We start from the raw sequence: 23041 nt of genomic DNA on the forward strand, positions 1-23041 counted from the left end.
AACCTAGGAACTTGCACAATATCGACAAGAGGCTATTAATGTAAAGAGAGTAATAAAAGAAACAGGACTCCTATTGTAATGGAAAAGCTGGTGAGTAGCTTGATCTAGAATAATGTTTCACTATTCAAGTATAAGGATCTCTATTAGCAAAAAATCCTGACTTTGGAAACTAATGAAGTGAAATTTTAGTTTTCTATCCCTGACTTGCCCTCCCTCCCCCCAAAAAATTTCATTAAGAGCATAGCAGGATTGAAGTGAGCTCTGCAGTTAGGTAGCAAACTTGCATCATTGCTGACATTCAGGATGAGTGGAGCCCACCAATGTGAGATCTTGGAAATCACATAACTATGCTGGTCGTCAGGTGAGGCATGGCGACCACCTGGGTCACCTATTCATTACATACAATCATTCAATTTAGTAAAATAGATTCTGAGAGAGGCTTAGTGCCTTGTTCCTGCTGTACACCTGTCTGCCTGAAGACAAGGAATTTTTGTTTTCTAGAGGTCAAGATGATTCCCCTGAACCAGTGTTTCTGTTATGGAGACCTGATATGAGACACATGAGTAGATACATAGAGATCAAATAATAAACTGTCACTGAAGCTGTAGTAACAAGAAAGAGCCTATACAGAGGAAGTGACAGTACTGGGTCCTCACATGGGATACAATGACAAGGTCTAGACCCTCCATGATTTCTACATAAAGTGTGATTGGCCAAAGGTAAGTGGTTAATTGCTGTCCTAGAGAAACTGTCAGTATTAGATGGCATCAGTTTCCAGATACTTCTAGAATGTGATGAAGACAACCATATAGCTGTGCTGTCCTATACTCACCTCTGGTTCTTTTCCCAGCAACTTCATGGCATAAGATGTACTAATCCCTTAGAATATAATTCTCCCTTTCCTTCTGGCTTCGGATAGGTGTGACCCACACAATCCTTGAGGAATGCAGAGAAGCCATTTCCCACTCTGTGCTCTTTTCTCACCTTCGGGCACAAATGTGATGGTCAGAATGGAAATTCCCAGCAAGAACAGGAAAAGCATCAGGCTGACTCGACGGCCCAGGTGATTCAGTGCAAAAAGTGCAACATAATTGCTTGGAAGTGTGACTACACCAAAAAGAATCAGAAACAAGTAAATATTCATCCCCAAGTGCTGGAGGTGGAGAGTCAGGCCGAAAAAAGGAATAAAACTTGAAAATCTGTGGTAAAAGGAAGAAACACAGATATCATAATGTTTAGATTCTCTGTCTTACAAATGATAATACTGAGTCAAGAAGCCAAGGGTTGTTGTCATGTAAGAAGGCATGGTCTGATTTGTAGAATATTTGTGTTGATTATACTATCTTTTTTTCTATATTTTGATACTCTGGCATTTAGGGTCTTGATCCTGGAGAGTTTTCCTTTCCCAGGGCTAACTAATTCTTAGAGATAGCAAATGACTCCCCTGTGAGTGCACCTTTAAATACAAACCAACAATCCAGAGTCCAAACTCCCAACAATCTCCTTTATCAAACTCACACAACAAGTCAATATTCCCCCATCCTAAATCAACCAAGGGCCTGGTACTGGACAACTATGGACCACCACTATAGCCCAGAGTCCACTAAAATTATTCAAACTTTCCAATCCTAAGCTTTCTCAGAGTACCTACCTTCCTTTCCCATTCCTTCTGACAAAAAAATAAATAAATAAAATAAAGACTCTTGGCCATGATCTTTCTTTTCTCCTCTACTTTACCATCTAACCAACCCTAGTGCCTCCCTGAATGACCCTGTGGGCTGTTTCATGCCTCCTCTTTCTAAGGATCTGTGAGTATAAACTTCCTTCACAACAATCATTCCTGAGTCTGTGTGTCTTAGCATACATGATTAAAACAAACCGTAGGTACATTTTAAACACAATTTCCTTACAAGCTAATGATTTAAAAATTACCATAAAATAATAGTATGATAAAGGAGGTTATAATTGTTGTTAAGTTTCTTTGGGGGGAGGTGGAGGGTATTCTTTTTGGAGTATATGAGGGGGCCTTCTAGAGTTTTAGAGTTTTTCCATATCCTGATCTGAGTGATGGTCGTATATTTACATATGGAACTATTCATTGATGCATATGTTTGAGTGCTTTGCTATTTGTAATTTTACCTCAAATAAAATGAAAACAAATGAAGAATGCTAAGCCAAGATCTGTACCATGATTGAAGTTCTCAGCATCATCTCCAGTGATGAGCCTAGTAGAATGATGTGACAACAAAACTCCTCATGATACAAATAGTTCCATGTCAGTCTTTTCTTAGCCCTTTCTCTACCTATAAACATAGCAACTATCTTTGTGACTTTCTCATTTCTTATCTTGAATCTATACTTAAGCATATGGTAGCTCCTGAAATAACACATAGAATCATGTCCCCACTAATTTAATGTTCTTTATGTACTTTCTGAATCCTACCTCACGAAGGACAGTAAACAGATCCTTTTACGCAGGTTGGGTGTGCGGAACAAGTCACACACAGATGGTTTGGTCCGTGCTGCCTCCAGCTCCTCCTGCATAGCAGATGTCAAAACCTTCACAACAAGAATAGGAAACAGTTCAGTTGTCACAAAATGGTAGACATTGTGAACCTCCAACAGAAGACAAGATAGATGACTTTCCTTTTTGTCCAACAGAAAATATAGCCATGGAAGATAGATGCAATTCATGAGATGAAAAATAGTGTATAAAGCATTAAACATAGAGCAGACTATATGGAGGACACAATTAGTGACGTCAAGGATTGAAACCTATACAAGCCCTATGATATGACAGAATTTTATATGATAGAATTTTCTAGAAATTTCTATGATAGAAAACATAGAAACTCATGAATCAGGCCAAGGAAGAGGGAAACCAAGATTTTTAAAAGAGAAAGGAATTCTTTGAGAGATATCTCACTCAATTAGGAAAAGTAGCATAATGATTATTGGTATCCCAGAATTAGAAGAGGGAGAGAAAGGAGCAGAGATCTTATTCAAAGAAGTAATAGCTGAGAGCTTCCCAAACATGGGGAAGGACGTGGACATGCAAGTATATGAAGCTAATACAACTCTTAATTACCTCAATACAAAAACACGTTCTCTGAGGCGTATAATAAAACTCTCAAAGGTCAATGACAGGGCCCGACCCCATGGCTTAGCGGTTAAGGATGTGCACTCCACTACTGGTGGCCTGGTTTGGGTCCCAGGCATGCACTGATGAACGACTTGTCTGGCCATGCTGAGGCAGCATCCCACATACAGCAACTAGAAGGATGTACAACTATGACATACAACTATCTACTGGGACTTTGGGGAGAAAAAGGGGAAAAAAGGATGAAGATTGGCAATAGATGTTAGCTTAGGGCCAGTCTTCCCCAGTGAAAAGAGGAGGATTCGCATGGATGTTAGCTCAGGGCTGATCTTCCTCAAGAAAAAAAACAGTCAATGACAAAGAGCAAGTATGAAGGGCAGCAGAGAGAGGAAAATAACCTACAAAGGAACTTCCATCAAACTTTCAGAAGATTTCTCAGCAGAAATCTTGAAGGCTAGGAGATAGTGGAATAATATATTTAAAATACTGAAAGACAAAAAATTAGCAGCCAAGAATACTCTATCCAGTGAAACTAACCTTCAGATATGATGGAGAAATAAAAGATTTCCTGGACAAAAAAAAAAAAGCTAAGTGAGTTCATTGCCACTAGATCTGCCTTACATGAAATTACGAAGGGAGCCCTTTCACCTGAAACAAAAAGGCAAGAGTTTACAAAACTTTGAGCAAGGAGATAAATAGAGAGACAGAACTGAAAAATTGCAGTTCTATACGAGAATACATCTGTAAACACTTAATTATAACATAAAGGATGAAGAAAAAGAAAGCATTAATAATAAATATAAACACTTCAATTTGTTCACAAACTCATAACAAGAAAAAAATTGGTGATAATGAAAACATAGAATGGGAAGAGGAAAAGGACAGAATATGCATAGGCTAATGTAGATAAGAGGCAATGAGAAAAAGGAATATCTCATCTATGAGATCTTTTATACAACCTCATGTTAACCACAATGCAAAAATTCAGAGCAAAATCACAAATTATAAATAAAGAGAAAGCGGAGAAAAACATCCCAGAATACCAGCAAACTGAAATGGCAGACAGAAATACAAGGAAAAAGAAACAGTAGAGGGGGAAGATCAAGATGGTGGCATAAGTAGACTCTGAACTCACCTCCTCACGAGGACACAGCCAATTTGCAACTACTCGTGGAAAAATTACCCCTGAGACAGAACTGAAAACTGGATAAGAGGAACTCCTGCAACAAAGGACAATCTTAATTGAGGTGGAAGACGCAGAAACTCCCTTCAGGAGAGGAAAAATGCTGTCTTCAAAAACCGCCAGCTTCACGGCCGCCCGGGAGCAGCCCACAGGTAAGCAGCCTTCCCTGGAGGAGTGGGCCCTGAGCCAAGAGCACCCCCGCTGTGGGCATTGTGTGGACCCAGCACAATCGAGACGAGTGGCATAATATCTGACATTGCCTGCTACTAAAACATTGGGGAGTACCCCCAGAAAAGCTGGTTCACAAAGAAATTGAAACCGGCTCTTAAGGGGCCCATGTGCAAACTCACCCATTTCAGAAAGCAACCTAAAATCACCAGAAAGAAAGGTGCACAGTGCTTTGGTGAAAAGAAACACAACTAATAGGCCCTGAGTTCATCTCGGTGACAGGCGAGAACTCCAGGGACTGGGACATTGGTGGTGGCCATTGTTGTGCCCTGGTGTGGGCGAGCTGACACAGACACCATTGGAGTTCTCCCTAGGGCCTGCTAGCCCAGGTCTGCCCCACCAACTAGAGCACAGATTTAATCCACCTTAGCCAGGGCAGGCAGCCCACCCTAGAGACTGGCCCCACCCAACAACAAGCCCTCAGGCAACATGTGGGCCTGCATGGGTTGGTAACTGGATTCGCTGCAGCCTGGCAACTAAGCCCACTTCAGTGGTGCAGGGCATGCACAAGGAGCAGGTGGAAATGTGGGGCAGTGGTGCAGTGTGTAGGGCTCCCACCGTGGAGAGACTGGGTCTAGTTCAAGAGGTGGGGGTGCACACATGGAGCAGGACTGTGTTAACTGTGCGTGTGGAACTGTGGGCGGCAGGTCTTGTCAGCTGAAGAAGACTTGTGCTTCTCAAAGACCCAAATAGGGGGTTTGCCCCACCTTCCAAAGCCTGAAACAACTGGGTGCTCCCATGTCTGAGGCCAGCCCCACACAGCTGCAATCCTCAGAGAGCTGACAAGAGACCTAAAGGCTGGAGGCTTATAGCAATTGTAAGACCCTGAGCGTAACAACCTGCCATGCTGGGGGCCTACTCACTTAAAAGAAATACTGCAACACAAATGTGGTATTAGAACTTGCAGCCAACAATGCTGGGGCTCCCACACCTGATAAAGAGACTGAAGGGCCCACAACAACTACAAGAAGCTGAGCATTACAACAACTGGTCAGCAGCATAACTTAGCCTACCTGGGTGCCTACAGGGAGAGCAAACAGGCCACAACAGAAGGACACACATAGCCCACATAGGGGTCACCCCTGGAACATTGAGAACTGAGGGAAGCACACTGCAGACCTCCTAAGGCATCACGTATATAAGGTCAGAAATCCAAGAGCAGGAGACGTAGCTGACCTACCTAATACGTAGACACAAGCATAGGGAAAGAGGGAAAATGAGGAGGCAAAGGAATACATTCCAAGTAAGGGAACAGGACAAAACCCCAGAAAAGGAACTAAGTGAAACAGAAATGAGCAACCTACCCAACAGAGAGTTCAAACAAAGAGTGATAAGAATGCTCACTGATGTGCAGAGAAGAATAGATGAACTCAGTGAGAATGTCAACAAAGAAATGGAAGATATAAAAAAGAACCAATCAGAAATGAAGAATACAATACAGGAAATGAAAATTTCACTAGAAGGACTCAAAAACAGCATATAGGATACAGAAGAATGGATCTGTGAGCTGGGCGAAAGGCTAGAAGAAATTACCCAAGCTGAACAGGTAAAAGAGAAAAGAACTAAAAAGAGTGAGGACAGTCTAAGGGACCTCTGGGACAACATCAAGCGCACTAACATCCGTGTTATAGGTGTCCCAGAAGGAGAAGAGCGAGACAAAGGGGCAGAGAATCTATTTCAAGAAATAATAGATGAAAACTTCCCTAACCTAAGGAAGGAAACAGACATCCAGGTACAGGAAGCACAGAGGGCCCCAAACAAGATAAACCAAAAGTGGTCCACACCAAGACACATCATAACCAAAATGCCCAGAATTAAGGATAAAGAGAGAATCCTAAAAGCTGCAACAGAAATACAAGTTACATACAAAGAAATCCCATAAGGCTATCAGCTGACTTCTCAGCAGAAACCTTACATGCTAGAAAAGAATGGAATTATATATTTAAAGTGCTAAAAGGAAAAAACTTACAGCCAAGAATACTCTACCCAGCAAAGTTATCATTCAAAATGGAAGGAGAGATCAAAAATTTCCCAGACAAGCAAAAATTAAAGGAGTTTGTCACCAAGAAACCAGTGCTACAAGAAATGTTAAAGGGACTGATTTAAGGGGAAAAGAGACGATCACAAATAGGAAAAGTTATCTATTTCCATGATAAGAGAGTAATGGATACAAATGCACAAAAAAGATGTTAGATATAATATCAACAACATAAAAGGATGGAGGAGGGGAGTTAAAGAGTAGAGCTTTCAGACACAGGTCAAACTAAAGAGACCATCAATTCTGTATAGAAGGAGAAAGGAACAGAGAAGGACTACTAAAACACTGAGAAAAAAAAGTTAAAAATGGCAGTAAGTAGATACTTATCAATAGCTACTTTAAATGTCAATGGACTAAATGCTCCAATTAAAAGGCATAGGGTGGCTGACTGGATAAAAAAACAAGACCCTTATATATGCGGCATACAAGAGACACACTTCAGACCTAAAGACACTCACAAACTGAAAGTGAAGGGATGGAAAAAGATACTCCATGCAAATGGCAATGAAAAGAAATCTGGGGTAGGAGTACTCATATCAGACAGAATAGACTTTAAAACAAAAACTGTAAAAAGAGACAAAGAAGGGCATTACATAATGATCAAGGGAACAATCCAACAAGAGGATATAACACTTGTAAATATATACGCACCCAAGGTAGGAGCACCTAAATATATAAAGCAATTATTAACAGACATAAAAAGACAAATAGACAGTAACACAATAATAGTAGGGGACTTTAGCACTGCACTTACAGCAAAGGATAGATCATCCAAACAGAAGATCAATAAGGAAACATTGGCGTTAAATGACACACTAGAACAGATGAACCTAGTAGATATATACAGAGCATTCCATCCAAAAACCGAAGAATACACGTTCTTTTCAAATGCACATGGAACATTCTCCAGGATTGATCACATATTAGGCCACAAAACAGGTCTCCATAAATTTAAGAAGATTGAAATATTACCAAGCATCTTTTCTGAACACAACATTATGAACTAGAAATCAACTATAGGAAGAAAATCAGAAAAACTACAAATACGTGGAGATTAAACAAAATGCTACTGAACAAAGATTGGGTCAATGAAGAAATCAAAGGAGAGATCAAAAAATACCTGGTGACAAATGAAAATGAAAATACAACATGCCAGAATTTATGGGATACAGCAAAAGCAGTTATAAGAGGGAAGTTTATAGCAATACAGGCCTATCTCAACAAACAAGAAAAATCTCAAATAAACAATCTAACAATGCACCTAAAGGAACTGGAAAAAGAAGAACAAACAAAGCCCAAAATCAGTAGAAGAAGGGAAATAATAAAAATGAGAGCAGAAATAAATGAAATAGAGACTAAAAAAACAATAGAAAAAATTAATAAAACCAAGAGCTGGTTCTTTGAAAAGATCAACAAAATTGACAAACCTTTAGCTAGACTCACCAAGAAAAAAAGAGAGAAGGCTCAAATAAGTAAAATCAGAAATGAAAGAGGAGAAATTACAACAGACACCTCAGAAATACAAAAGATTATAAGAGAATATTATGAAAAGCTATATGCCAACCAATTCGACAATCTGGAAGAAATGGATAAATTCTTGGAATCATACAACCTTCCAAACCTGGATCAAGAAGAAGTAGAGAATTTGAATAGACCAATCACCAGTAAGGAGATTGAAACAGTAATTGAAAACAGTATGGAGATTCCTCATAAAATCAAGGATAGAACTACCATATGATCCAGCTATTCCACTGCTGGGTATTTATCCAAAGAACTTGAAAACACCAATGCGTACAGATACATGTGCCCCTGTGTTCATTGCAGTGTTATTCACAATAGCCAAGACTTGGAAGCAACCTAAGTGCCCACCAAGGGATGAATGGATTAAGAAGATGTGGTATATATACACAATGGAATACTACTCAGCCATAAGAAATGATGAAATCCAGCTATTTGTGACAACATGGATGGACATTGAGGTTATTATGCAAAGTGAAATAAGTCAGAGGGAGAAGGTCAAATACCGTATGATTTCCTTCATTAAGTAGTAGATAATAACAACAATAAACAAACACATAGAGACAGAGATTGGATTGGTGGTTACCAGAGGGGAAGGGGGGAAGGAGGAGGGCGAAAGGGGTAATTCGGCACATGTGTGTGGTGATGGGTTGTAATTAGTATTCGGGTGGTGAACATGATGTAATCTATGGAGAAATAGAAGTATAATGATGTACACCTGAAATTTATACAATGTTATAAACCAATGTTACTGCAATAAAAAAAAATTAAAAAAAAAATAAAAGAAACAGTAGAAATGTAGAACTGGAATATAAAATGGCAATATTGAGCCTTCCTATATTAATAATCATTCTAAATATAGATGGATTGAATTCAGCAATCAAAAGACACAAAGTGGCTGGATGGACTAAGAACCAAGACCTAAAAAAATGCTGCCTCCAGCACAACTCATTTCAGCTCTAGAGACAAACATAGGCTCAGAGTGAAGGGATGGAAGATCCCTCCAAGCAAATGGCAACCAAAAGATAGTGGGTGTAGCCAATCTTATATTAGAGAAAAGAGACTTAAAGACAAAAGGGTATGAAGAGATAAAGATGGAGATTATATAATGATGAAAGGGATAGTCACCAAGAAGACATAACACTTATTAATATGTATGCACCTAACACAGGAGCATCAAAGTATATAAAGCAACTATTAACATTCCTAAAGGCAGAATTGACAGCAACACTACAATGGTAGGGGACCTGAACACCCCACTTACATCAATGTATAGATCATCCAGACAGAAAGTCAACAAGGAAACAGTGGCCTTAACTGAAACACTAGACCAGTAAAATGTAATAGATATATATAGAACATTCCACCCAAAGGTAGCAGAATATACATTCTTCTCAAGTGCACATGGAACATTCTCAAAAATAGACCATATATTGGGAAACAAAGCAAGCTTCAATAAATTTAAGAAGATTGAAATCATATCAAGCATCTTTTCCTTCTACAGTGGTATGAAACTAGAAACCAGCTACATGAAAAAAGCTGTAAAAGTCACAAATACGTGGAGACTAAACAACATGCTACTGTACACTATTAGATCAATGAAGAAATCAGAGGAGAAATAAAAAATTACCTGGACAGAAATGAAAATGAAAACACAACATGCCAAAACTAATGGGATGCAGCAAAAGTGGTACTAAGAGGGAAGTTTATAGATATATAGGCCTACCTCAAAAAACAAGAACAATCTTAAGTAAACAATCTTATACTGTACCTAAAAGAACTAGAAAAAGAAGAACAAACAAACCTGAAACTCAGAGGAAGGAAGGAAATAATAAAAATAGAGCAGAAATAAATGAAATAGATACTAAAAAAACAATAGAAAGGATCTATGAAACTAAGAGCCCTTTTTTGAAAAGATAAACAAAATTGGCAAAACCTTAGCTAGAATCACTAAGAAAAAAAGAGAGAAGACAGAAATAAATAAAATCAAAAATTAAAGGGAGAAATTATAATGGACACCACAGAAATACAAAGGATTATAAGAGAAAACTATGAACAGCTATACACCAAAACATTGAATGACCTCAAAGAAATGGATAAATTCTTAAAATCATGTAACCTGCCAAACCTGAATTAAGAAGAATAGAGAATGTGAATAGATCGACCACAAGTAAAGATATTAAAACAGTAATCAAAAACCTCCCCAAAAACAAAAGTCTACGACCAGATTGCTTCTCTGGTGAATTCTACCAAACATTCAAAGAAATCTTAATACCTATCATTCTCAAATTCTTACAAAAAAAATTGAAAATGATGGGACCTCCGGACTCTTTTTACAAGGCCAAAATTACCCTGATACCAAAACCAGACAAGGACACCACCAGAAAGAAAAATTAGAGACCAATAGATGAACATAAGTGCAAAATACCTCAACAAAATATTAGCAAATCGAATACAACAATACATTAAAAGGATCATACACTATGATCAAGTGGGATTTATTCCAGGGATGCAAGGATGATTCATCATCCACAAATAATTCAATGTGATAAACAACATTAACAAAATGAAGAATAAAAATCACATTATCATCTCAATAGATGCAGAGAAAGCATTTGACAAGATCCAACAACCATTTATGGTAAAAAAAAAAAAAACTCTCAATAAAATTAGCATAGAAGGCAAGTACCTCAATATTATAAAGGCCATATATGACAAACACACTACTAAAATCATACTCAACAATGAAAAACTGAAAGCTAGTCCTCAGAGAACAGGAACAAGACAAGCATGCCCACTTTCACCACTCTTGTTCAGCATACTACTGGAAGTTTTAGCTATAGCAATTAGGCAGGAAAAAGAAATAAAAGGTATCAAAATTGGAAAGGAAAAAGTAAAACAGTCACTATTTGCAGATGACACATTTTTAAACATAGAAAACTCTAAAGAATCCATCAAAAAACTATAAGAAATAATCAAGGAATACTGCGAATTTTTAGGGTAGAAAATCAACATACAAAAATTAGTTGCAATTCTATACACTAATAATGAACTAGAAAAAAGAGAAATCAAGAATACAATTCCATGTACAACTGCAACAATAACAACAAAATACCTAGGAATAAATTTAACAAGGGAAATGAAAGACCTATACACTGAAAACTATAAGACGTTATGGAAAGAAATCGAAGGAGACATAAAGAAATGGAAATATATTCCATGCTCATGGATTGGAAGAATAAACATAGTTAAAATGTCCATATTACCTAAAGCAATCTGCAGATTCAATGTCATCTGAATCAGAATTCCAATGACATTCTTCATGGAAATAGAAAAAGGAATTCTAAAATTTTCATGGAAGAATGAAAGACCCTGAATAGCCAAAGCAATCCTGAAAAAAAAAAAAAGTTGGAGGTATCACACTCCCTACTTGAAAATATACCACAAAGATATAAAAATCAATACAGCATGGTACTGGCAGAAGAAAACACACAGAGATCAATGGAACAGAACTGAAAGCCCAGAAATAAACCCACACATCTATGGACAGCTAATCTTCAACAAAGGAGCCAAGGACATACAATGGAGAAAGGAAAGCCTCTTCAATAAATAGTGTTGGGAAAACTGGACAGCCACATCAAAAGAATGAAAACAGACCATTGTCTTACAGCATGCACAAAACTTAACTCAAAAAACATTAAAGACTTGAATGTAAGATCTGAAATCATAAAACTGCTAGAAGAAAACATAGGCAGTACACTCTGACATTGGTTTTAGCAGTATCATTTTGAATATCATGTCTACTCAGGCAAGGGAAACAAAATTAAAAATAGACAAATGGGACTCTTTCAGATTAAAAGGCAACTGCATGACAAAGGAAATCATCAACAAAATGAAAAGACAACACAAACTAGGGTAGAATATCTGCAAATCATATATCCAACAAGGGGTTAATTTCTAAAATATATAGAACTCATACAACTCAACAGGAAAAAAATGAACAACCTAATCAAAAACTGGGCAGAGGACACGAACAGACATTTTTTCAAAGAAGTTATACAGATGGCCAATAGGCACATGAAAAGATGTTCAACATCACTAAATATTAGGGAAATGCAAATCAAAACTATAATGAGATTTCACCTCACATCCATCATAATGGTTATAATTAACAAAACAGGAAATAACAAGTGTTGGAGAGGATGTGGAGAAAAGTGAATCCTCATATACTGCTGGTGGGAATGTGAAAGGTGCAGCCACTATGGAAAACAGTATGGAGATTTCTCAAAAAGTTAAAAACAGAAACAGCACGTGATCCAGCTATCCCATTATTTGGTATTTATCCAAAGAACATGAAATCAACAATTCAAAGAGATTTATGCATCCGTATGTACATCACAGAATTATTCACAATAGCCAGGATGTGTAAGCAACCCAAGTGCCCATCAACAGATGAGTGGGTAAAGAATACGTGGTATATATATACATATACAGTGGGATACTACAACCCATAACAAAAGACGAAATCGTGCCACTCACAACAACATGGATGGACCTTGAGGGTATTATGCTAAGCAAATTAAGTCAGAGAAAGAAAGACAAACAGTGTATGATTTCACTAATATGCATAAGATAACCTAAAACATAGATAGGGAGAACAGATTAGTGGTTACCTGAGGGAAAGGGGGTGGGGGAGGACAAAAGGGACAAAGGGGTACATGTATGTTGATGGATAAAAACTAGTCTATTAGCGGCTAACATGATGCAGTCTATACAGAAACTGAAATAGAATAATGCACACCTGTAATTTACACAATGTTATAAGCCAATATGACCTCAATAAAAAAATAAAAATCTCCTCATAGTACAATTAGTTCCCTGTTAGTCTTTTCATAACCCTTTCACTGCCCCCAAACATAGTCATTATCTTTGTGTTTTCCTCGTGTTTTATTTCAAATCTGTCCCTATAGCATGTTATATCTTTGAAGTAAAAAATAGAATCATGTCTCCACTATTTTAACATTCCTCATGCACTGTCTGAAGCCTACCTCATAAAGGACAGTGAACAGATCCTTTTATACATGTTGGGTTTTCAGAACAAGTCATACACAAGAGTATTGTTCTGTGCTACCTCCAGCTCCTCCTGCATGGTGGATCTCAAAACCTTCAACAACAACAACAACAACAAACTGTTCAGTTGTCACAAAATGGTAGACATTGTGAAGCCCCAACAGAGGACAAGATAGATGACTTCCCTTTTTGTCCAGTGGAAAATATAGTCATGGAAGATGCAATGACAGGTGTAAAAGAGGTATGAAAGGTGAATTAGGGAGTTAAAGGGACCTGAGGGAAATTTTACATTGACAAGGACATTTTAACTTGAGAATCAACTTGGCTGCAGGGCATAAAAATGGGTAGGTAGGTTAGAGACATAGATCAGGAAGGGGACTAAATGAAGAGTTGCTTGCATTATAGTCCAAAGCTTCATTTACACTAGAAGGGCATGAAAGGCCTGGCAACTGAGCTTGGTTCTCAGCTGGCTGCTCTTAGTAGAAAAACAGTTTTTTTCAGGAAGGAGAACAATTTCCTAAGAGCCTTTATTCTGGTTCTCGGGTCAGCCTCTTTCAGGGAAATCTTGGCATATGTTGTGCCTCCATGACTGAGATGCCTAGAATTAAATCTGAGGATCAAATCAGGGGAGATTTTGATGTAGTATGATTTATACCCAGACTTGTATAACCCAGAGCATGATACAATGGCTCTGCCACGTGCTAGGTATACCTTGAGGAAGGCAACAGGAAACCTTCAAGTCTCAATTTCATTGTCATTAAAAAGATAAGAAGAAGAAGATGTGGCAACCTACCAAATAGAAGATATTTGCAAATCATATATATGATAAGGGGTTAATATCCAAAATATATACAGAACTCATACAATTCAATAGCAAAAAACAAACAATCTGATTAAAAATGGGCAGAGGATGTAAACAGACAGTTTTCCAAAGAGGACATACAGGTACATGAAAAGGTGCTCAACCTCACTAATCATCAAGGAAATACAAATCAGAACCACAAGGAGTTATCACCTCACACCTGTTAGAATGGTTATCCTCAAAAAGACAAGATATAACAAGTGTTGGTGAGGATGTGGAGAAAAAGGAACCCTTGTGCACTGTTGGTGGGAATGTAAATTAGTGCAGCCACTATGGAAAACAGTATGGAGGTTCCTCAAAAAATTAAAAATACAACTACCATATGATCCAGCAATTCCACTTCTGGATATTTACCTGAAGAAAATGAAAACACTGACTTCAAAAGATATATGCACCTTCATGTTCATTGCAGATTTATTTACAATTGCTAAGATATGGAAACGCACTAAGTATCCATTGATGGATGAATGGATAAAAAAATGTGGTATATATTTATATAAAATGGAATATTACTCAAGGATAAAATAGAAATCTTGCCATTTGAGATAATATGGATGGAACTTGAGGACATTATACTAAGTGAAATAAGTCAGACAGGGAAGGCAAATACTATGTGTTTTCACTTACACGTGGAATCTAAAAAATAAAACAAAACAAAACCAAGCTCATAGATACAAAGAACAGACTGATCATTGCCAGAGGCAGAGGTTGAGAGAGTGGACAAACTGAGTGAAGCAGATCAAAAGGAAGAAACTTCCCATTATAAAATAAGTAAGTCATGGGGATGTAGTGTACAGCATTGTTACTACAGTTAATAAGACTGTATTGTGCATTTGAATGTTGATAAGATAGTAGATCTTAAAAGTTCTTATCTCGGACTGACATCAGCATCATGGCTGAGTCAGCTTCCCCCAGTGAACTCTCCCCCTCTAAAACACAATAAAAAGGACATTCGTATTCCAACAGAAGCTATTCACACAACACAGGGGACATCTGAGGCACCTAGGCAGCCATACACCCGAGGACTGAGGTGCTGGAATTACAAGAGTAAGTGGAAGGAGGTAAGAGGAGCTCCCTTCCTTCCCCAAGGACTGAGACCCTGAGAGTGAGACCACGTGGCTGTTGGGGGGGGAGGGGTGGCTATATGCGGGAAAGCCAGTGCTCTCCAAGTCCCCTCAGCCTGTGGGGAATCTCCCTACAGAGGGAACAGAACTGTTCCAAGGGTTCTTTTGACAAGCTAGACCCCCAGGAGAGCAGAGGTGAGAGACTTCTGAGATAGGGGATGCGAAAGTAAGTACCCCTCCCCCACCTGGCCTGGCCACCTGGTGCTTCAGCACAGTGGCGCTTCAGCTCAGCCCCACCCCCAGAGGCAGTGGCCCCTAGGTGCCCAGGCCCCACCAGCAGCACAGCGTGCCTGTGCCCTGCCCCCAGAGGCAGTGGCCCCCAGGTGACCAGGCCCCACCAGCATGCCTGCGCCCCCACACCAGAGGTGGTGGCAGCTCAGGCTCCACTGCACCACAGCCCCAGCTGCTCTGGGTGGATCACGACACAGACCCAGCTGTCCTGGCTCCACCGCGACACAGCCCCATCTCCTTTGACTAGACTGTGCCTGGGCCCCAGCTGCATCAGCTCGACTGTGCCCCACTCCCAGCTCCTTGGCCTTGACTGCCCTCCTAACTCCAGCTGCTTCAGCTTGGCCATGCTCAGGCTCCAGATGACTTGGCGCCAGCAACTTCAGCCCAGCAGCACTCCAGTTCCAGCTTCTTCAGCCCAGTGTCACTCCAGCTCCTGCTTCTTCAGCCCAGTGGTGCTTCAGCTGCAACTGCTTCAACCCATCTGCACCCAAGCCCCAGCTGCTTCTGCCTAGCAATGCTCCAGTCCCAGCTGTTCCCACGCTTCACCCTCAGCAGCCTCTGCTCAGCTGCACTTCAGATCAGCCATGCTTCAGCTCAGTCATGCCTCAGCTGAGTCTAGGGCTGACCAGAGTGCCTGCAGATCTAGGCAGGCCAGAATACACAGCCCTTGACCCCCACCCAGTGGCAGCAAGAGGAAACTGAAACCATACATTTTCACTATGAGAAAAAATAAGCCAACACCGACAGGCACTATGAAAAACTATATTAAATCTCCAGACCAAAAGGAAAATGACAAGTGCCCAAAAGTTAACCTAGAAAGCACAGAAATGTATAACCTTAATGACAGAGAATTCAAAATAGCCATCATAAAAAAGCTTAATGAAATACAAGAAAAAACAGATAGACAATTCAATGAAATTAGGAGTTTCTTCACAAAAGAGATTGAAACTATAAAGAAAAACCAATCAGAGATCTTAGAGATGAAAAACACAATAGAGGAGATAAAGACAAATCTGGAAGCCTTAAGCATAAGGGATGAAAATATGGAGGAAAGAATTAGCAATATTGAGGACAGCAATGCAGAAATGCTCCAGATGGAGGAGGAAAGAGAGCTAAAACTAAAAAGAAATGAAGAAACTCTCTGAGAAATATCCAACTCAATTAGGAAATCCAACATAAGGATTATAGGTGTTCCAGAGGAGAAGAGAGGGGAAAAGGAGCAGAGAACTTGTTCAAAGAAATAATAGCTGAGAATATCCCAAACCTGGGGAAGGAGCTGGAAATACAAGTGAATGAAATAAATAGATCTCCTAAATATATCAACACGAAGAGACCCTCTCCAAGGCATATAGTAGTAAAGCTGGCAAAAGTCAACAACAAAGAAAAAATATTAAGGACAGCTAGACCAAAAAAAAAAAAAAAGTACAAAGGATTTCCTATCAGGCTCTCAGCTGATTTCTCCAATCAAAAGACACAAAGTGGCTAGATGGATTAAAAAAACAGGACCCAGGGCCGGCCCCGTGGCTTAGCGGTTAAGTGCACGCACTCCGCTGCTGGCGGCCTGGGTTCGGATCCCGGGCGTGCTCCGACACACCACTTCTCTAGCCATGCTGAGGCTGCATCCCACATACAGCAACTAGAAGGATGTGCAACCATGACATACAACTATCTACTGGGGCTTTGGGGGGAAAAAAGGAGGAGGATTGGCAATAGATGTTAGCTCAGAGCCGGTCTTCCTCAGCAAAAAGAGGAGGATTAGCATGGATGTTAGCTCAGGGCTGATCTTCCTCACAAAAAAAAAAAAAAAAAAACAGGACCCAACAATATGCTGCCTCCAGGAAACACATTTCAGCTCTAAAGACAAACACAGGCTCAGAGTGAAAGGATGGAAGACAATACTCCAAGCTAATGGCAAACAAAAGAAAGCAGGTGTTGCCATACTTATATCAGACGAAGTTGACTTCAAGATAAAACAGGTAATGAGAGACAAAGACGGGCAATATATAATGATAAAAGGGACACTCCACCAAGAAGACATATCACTTTTAAATATATACGCACCCAACACAGGAGCACCAAGGTACATAAAGCAACTATTAACAAACCTAAAAGGAGATATTAACAACAACACAGCAATAGTAGGGGATCTTAACACCCCACTTTCATCAATGGATAGATCATCCAGACAGAAAATCAATAAGGAAGTAATGGACTTAAACGAAAAACTTGATGAGATGGACTTAATAGATATATATAGAGCACTCCATCCAAACACAGCAGGTTACACATTCTTCTCAAGCACACATGGAACATTCTCAAGAATAGACCATATGTTGGGAAACAAGGCATGCTTATATAAATTTAAGAAGATTGAAATCATAGTAAGCATCTTTTCCAACCATAACACCATGAAGCTAGAAATCAACTAGGAGAAAAAAACCTGGAAAGGGACAAAGCTGTGGAGACTTAACAACATGCAACTAAACAACTAGTGGATCGTCGATGAAATTAAAGGAGAAATCAAATCATATCTGGAGACAAATGAAAATGAAAATACACCATACCAACTCATAGGGGATGTAGCAAAAGCAGTCTTGAGAGGGAAACTCGTAGCAATACAGGCCCACCTTAACAAACAAGAAAAAGCCCAAATAAGCAACCTCAAACTATGCCTAACAGAATTAGAAAAAGAAGAACAAACAAAGCCTAAAGTCAGCAGGAGGAGAGAAATAATAAAAATCTGAGCAGAAATAAATGAAATTGAAATCAAAGAAACAGCAGAAAGGATCAATGAAACAAAGAGCTGGTTCTTTGAGAAGATGAACAAAATTGACAAACTCTTAGCCAGACTCACCAAGAAAAGAGAAAAAGAGAAGGCTCAAATAAATAAAATTAGAAATGAAAAAGGACAAATTACAACAGACACCACATAAATACAAAAGATTGTAAGAGAATGCTATGAAAAACTACATGCCAACAAATTGGAGAATCTAGAAGAAATGGATAAATTCTTAGACTCATACAACCTCCCAAACTGAATCAAGAAGAAATAGAGAACCTGAATAGACAAATCACAAGTAAAGAGATTGAAACAGTAATTAAAAACCTCCCAAAAAATAAAAGTCCAGGACCAGATGGCATCTCTGGAGCATTTTACCAAACATTCAAAGAAGATTTAATACCTATCCTTCTCAAACTATTCCAAAAAATAGAGGAAGATGGAACACTTCCTAACACATTCTATGAGGCCAACATCCTGATACCAAAGCCAGACAATGACAATACTAAGAAGGAAAACTACAGACCAATATCCCAGATGAACGTAAATGCAAAAAACCCCAACAAAATATTGGCAAACCAAATACAGCAATACATTAAAAAGATCATACACCATGATCAAATGGGATTTATATCAGGGACACAGGGATGGTTCAACATCCGCAAATCAATCAATGTGATACACCACATTAACAAAATGAGGAATAAAAACCATATGATCATCTTAATAGACACAGAAGTCTATTTCTATCTTAATGCAGAGAAGGCATTTCACAAGATCCAACATCCATTTATGATAAAAAAAAAACTCTCAACAAAATGGGTATAGAAGGAAAGTACCTTAACATAGTAAGGCCACATATGACAAACCCATACCAACATCATACTTAATGAGGAAAAACTGAAAGCCATTCCTCTGAAAACAGGAACAAGACAAATGTTCCCACTTTCGCCATGCTTATTCAACACAGTACTGGAGGTTCTGGCCAGAGCAATTAGGCAAGAATAAGGAATAAAAGGAATCCAAATAGGCAATGAAGAAGTGAAACTCTCATAGTTTGCAGATGACATGATCTTACATATAGACAACCCTAAAGAATCCATTGGAAAACTATTAGAAATAATCAACAACTACAACAGAGTTCCAGGGTACAAAATCAACTTACAGAAATCAGTTGCATTTCTATATACTAACAATGAACTAACAGAAAGAGAACTTACGAAGACAATCCCATTTACAATTGCAACAGAAAGAATAAAATATCTAGGAATCAATGTAACCAAGGAAGTGAAAGACCTATACAATGAAAACTATAAGACAGTATTGAGTGAAATCAGTGATGACATAAAGAAATGGAAAAATATTCCATGCACTTGGATTGGAAGAATAAACATAGTTAAAATGTCCATGCTACCTAAAGCAATCTACAGATTCAATGCAATCCCAATCAGAATCCCAAGGACATTCTTCACAGAAATAGAACAAAGAGTACTAAAATTCATATGAGGCAACAAAAGACCCCGAATAGCTAAAGCAATCCTGAGAAAAAAGAACAAAGCTGGAGGCATCACAATCTGTGACTTCAAAACTGCAAAATGATAGTAATTAAAACAGCATGGTACTGGGGCCGGCCCCGTGGCTTGGTGGTTAGGTGAGCGCGCTCCACTGCTGGCGGCCCGGGTTCGGATCCCGGGCTCACACCGACGCGCTGCTTCTCCGGCCATGCTGAGGCCGCGTCCCACATACAGCAACTAGAAGGATGTGCAGCTATGACACACAACTATCTACTGGGGCTTTGGGGGAAAAAATAAAAAAAAATCTTTAAAAAAAAAAACAGCATGGTACTGGTACAAAACCAGACACACAGATCAATAGAACAGAATTGAAAGCCCAGAAATAAAACCTCACATCTACGGGCAGCAAATTTTTGACAAAAGAGCTAAGAACACACAATGGAGAAAGGAAAGTCTCTTCAATAAATGGTGCTGGGAAAACTGGACAGCCACTTGCAAAATAATGAAAGTAGACCATCTTCTTTTGCTGTACACAAAAATTAACTCAAAATGGATCAAAGACTTGAAGGTGAGACCTGAAACTATAAAACTCCTGGAGGAAAATATAGGTAGTACACTATTTGTCATCGGCCATAAAGGGATATTCTTGAATTCCACATGTACTCAGATAAGGGAAACAAAATAAAAAATAAACAGGTGGGACTTCATCAGATTAAACAGCCTCTACAAGGCAAATAAAACCAGGATCAAAATGAACAGGCAACCCACCAGCTGGGAAAAAATATTTGCAACCATGTATCCGACAAGCGGTTAATCTCCATAATATGTAAAGAACACATGCAACTGAACAACAAAAAAACAAACAACCCAATCAAAAAATGGGAAGAGGAAATGAACATACACTTCTGCAAAGAAGACATACAGATGGCCAATAGGCACATGAAAAATACTCAACATCACTAATCATCAGGAAAATGCAAATCAAAACCGCACTAAGATATCATCTTACACCCGTTAGAATGGCTATAATCACCAAGACAAAAAACAACAAATGCTGGAGAGGATGTGGAGAAATGCGAACTCTAATCTGCTGTTGATGGGAATGCAACTGGCACAGCCTCTATGGGAAACAGTATGGAGATTCCTCAAATAATTAAAAATATAAATACCTTAGGATCCAGCTATCCCACTACTGGGTATCTACCCAATGAACCTGAAATCAATAATCCAAAGAGGCTTATGCACCCCTATGTTCATCGCAGCATTATTCACTATAGCCAAGACATGGAAGCAACCCAAGTGTCCCTCGACTGATGATTTGATAAAGAAGAAATGGTATATATATACCAGGAAATACTACTCAGCCATAAAAAAAAGACAAAAGCATCCCATTTGCAACAATGTGGATGGAACTGGAGGATATTAAGTTAAGCAAAATAAGCTAGAAAGAGAAAAACAAACACTGCACGATTTCACACATGTGTGGCAGATAAACGAACACATGGACAGATAGAACTGTTTGTTGGTTACCAAGGGCAAGGGGGGTGGGGGGTGGACACAAGGGGAGGAGGGATGCTTTTTTATGGTGATTGACAAACAATAATGTACAACAAAAATTTCACAATTAAAAAAACTTTATATAAAAAACTGTATCTCAAGAAAAATAAATTTTGTAACTATGTATGGTGATGAACGTTAACTAGACTTACTGTGGTTGATCATTTTTCAATGTATACAAGTATGGAATTGTTCTGTTGTACACCTGAAACTAATATAATGTTATATGTCCATTATACCTCAAAAAAAGAAAAGAAACTATAAAAGAATTAGGATCAAGACAAGAAGAAGTAGGAGAAAAAAATAATGTCTCTCTCACAACGATTTCCAAGGCATACATGAGGTCACAAATGTGTGTATGAAATCATATCTATCACAGCTCAGGTAGTTATTGATATGTTAATTATTCAAATGCTATTAGCTCTATTCTCTTCCTATATCTATGAATGAAACAATGCCATAAGACTCATTAGAAAAAGTTCCATGATGAAGGGTATTCAGAAAAATGAATGGCCACCCTTCCCAGAGATCTGGAGTAATCAACAGATTGGTATTGATATAAAGTGGACCAGTTTTAAGTTAGAAGAATTACCTGGAGGAGGTGTGTTTGGCAATCCATCAGATGGATATTTAAACAGGACTAAGACCGCAAATTTCTGAATATCTTTTAAAAATTTTTTTTAAAATAAAATGAATGTATATTAGCTACCCATTCATGAATAGAATCCCTTGCTTAAACCGCATTTTAACTGCTACTCCTGCACCATGCTCTCTTTCTTTCCCCTGGTATGGAGTGATTGTCAGTTGCCATTTTCCTTGATCATGCATTCTTTTTCTTGGTTTCAGCTAGTATCACTTATTTTTGTATCTGCCTGCGCCCTGTAAATACTTAAGCTTTCCTTCTCTGGATTGGACCAATGTGGTAGGCAAAATACTAATGTGTGCTTGGAACCCAAGATAATTCCTGAGAGGATAGTTGGTCCAAAAGAATTTTGTATAATTTAGGCATATATTGACACAGTATGAATGTACCATAGAGGTCCACCTAAATTTTAAGGACAACTCCCATCCTTTTTTTTTCTAAAGCACAAGCCAATGTCCTTCCGATCATATCAGGAACCCTCAGTGCCATTGTCTGTGTAATGGCTTCATCTCTGGAAAATCTTGATTTCATCCCACCATCTTCAGTGGGATCTGAACTCTCAGGAGCATTATTTGAAATCTTCTAAAGGCTCCTGTTTTTTTCTGGGACTATAAGAACTTCCATCCGGTGTGCCATTGTACACGTGTCCAGAAATGTTTTATCATCCTTTTTGAATGGTTGCCTTCTAATCTTCTCTTTTATCAAAAAAAGGAGGGTAGATTTTTTTCCTTATATCCATTAGCATTCTTTACATTCTCTAATCATTTTAAACATTTGGATTTAAAAGTGTCTATAAATTTTTCACTCTCATATTAATATGAAAGTTCCTTGAAGTCTGAGACTCTGACTTATTCTGTATTCATGATTTAGCACCATACCTGGCACAATATAATTTTTCAATAAATACTTTATGTATGTGCATGACATAAAGGATGATTTAACTAATGATGCACAGCAATATCTGCCTTCCATACCTGGGATGGAAAATAAAAAAGAGAAAGACTTCTCTGGGGCATTTCCATTACAGTCATGCTCTTGGAACTTGTTATAAGGAGAATGCAAACTCCATACAACATGGATTTGGACTGTTGTGGTCACTGCCATATTTCCAGGGATAGAAGAAAACCTGCCACAAGTAGGCACTTAGTAAAGATACCATGAAATGAACTGCATGGGTGAATAAACAAATAAGAG

At 38.7% G+C, this 23041-nt stretch overlaps 1 protein-coding gene across 1 annotated transcript in view; it reads right to left on the reverse strand.

Moving 5' to 3' along the window:
* The window catches only part of LOC101400020 (organic anion transporter 7-like), a 60290-nt gene that overhangs the window by 2661 nt on the left and 34588 nt on the right, over positions 1-23041 (reverse strand). Inside the window, exons 6-7 of the mRNA XM_014792959.2 lie at positions 2444-2559; positions 985-1199 (exon numbers count right to left, since the gene is read on the reverse strand). Coding sequence (XP_014648445.2) covers positions 985-1199; positions 2444-2559 — 331 coding nt within the window. The remainder of the gene's footprint in view (positions 1-984; positions 1200-2443; positions 2560-23041) is intronic.

The sequence above is a fragment of the Ceratotherium simum genome, chromosome 34 (assembly GCF_057802395.1).
Source record: "Ceratotherium simum simum isolate JZ-2026a chromosome 34, ASM5780239v1, whole genome shotgun sequence".
Lineage (NCBI taxonomy): Eukaryota > Metazoa > Chordata > Mammalia > Perissodactyla > Rhinocerotidae > Ceratotherium > Ceratotherium simum.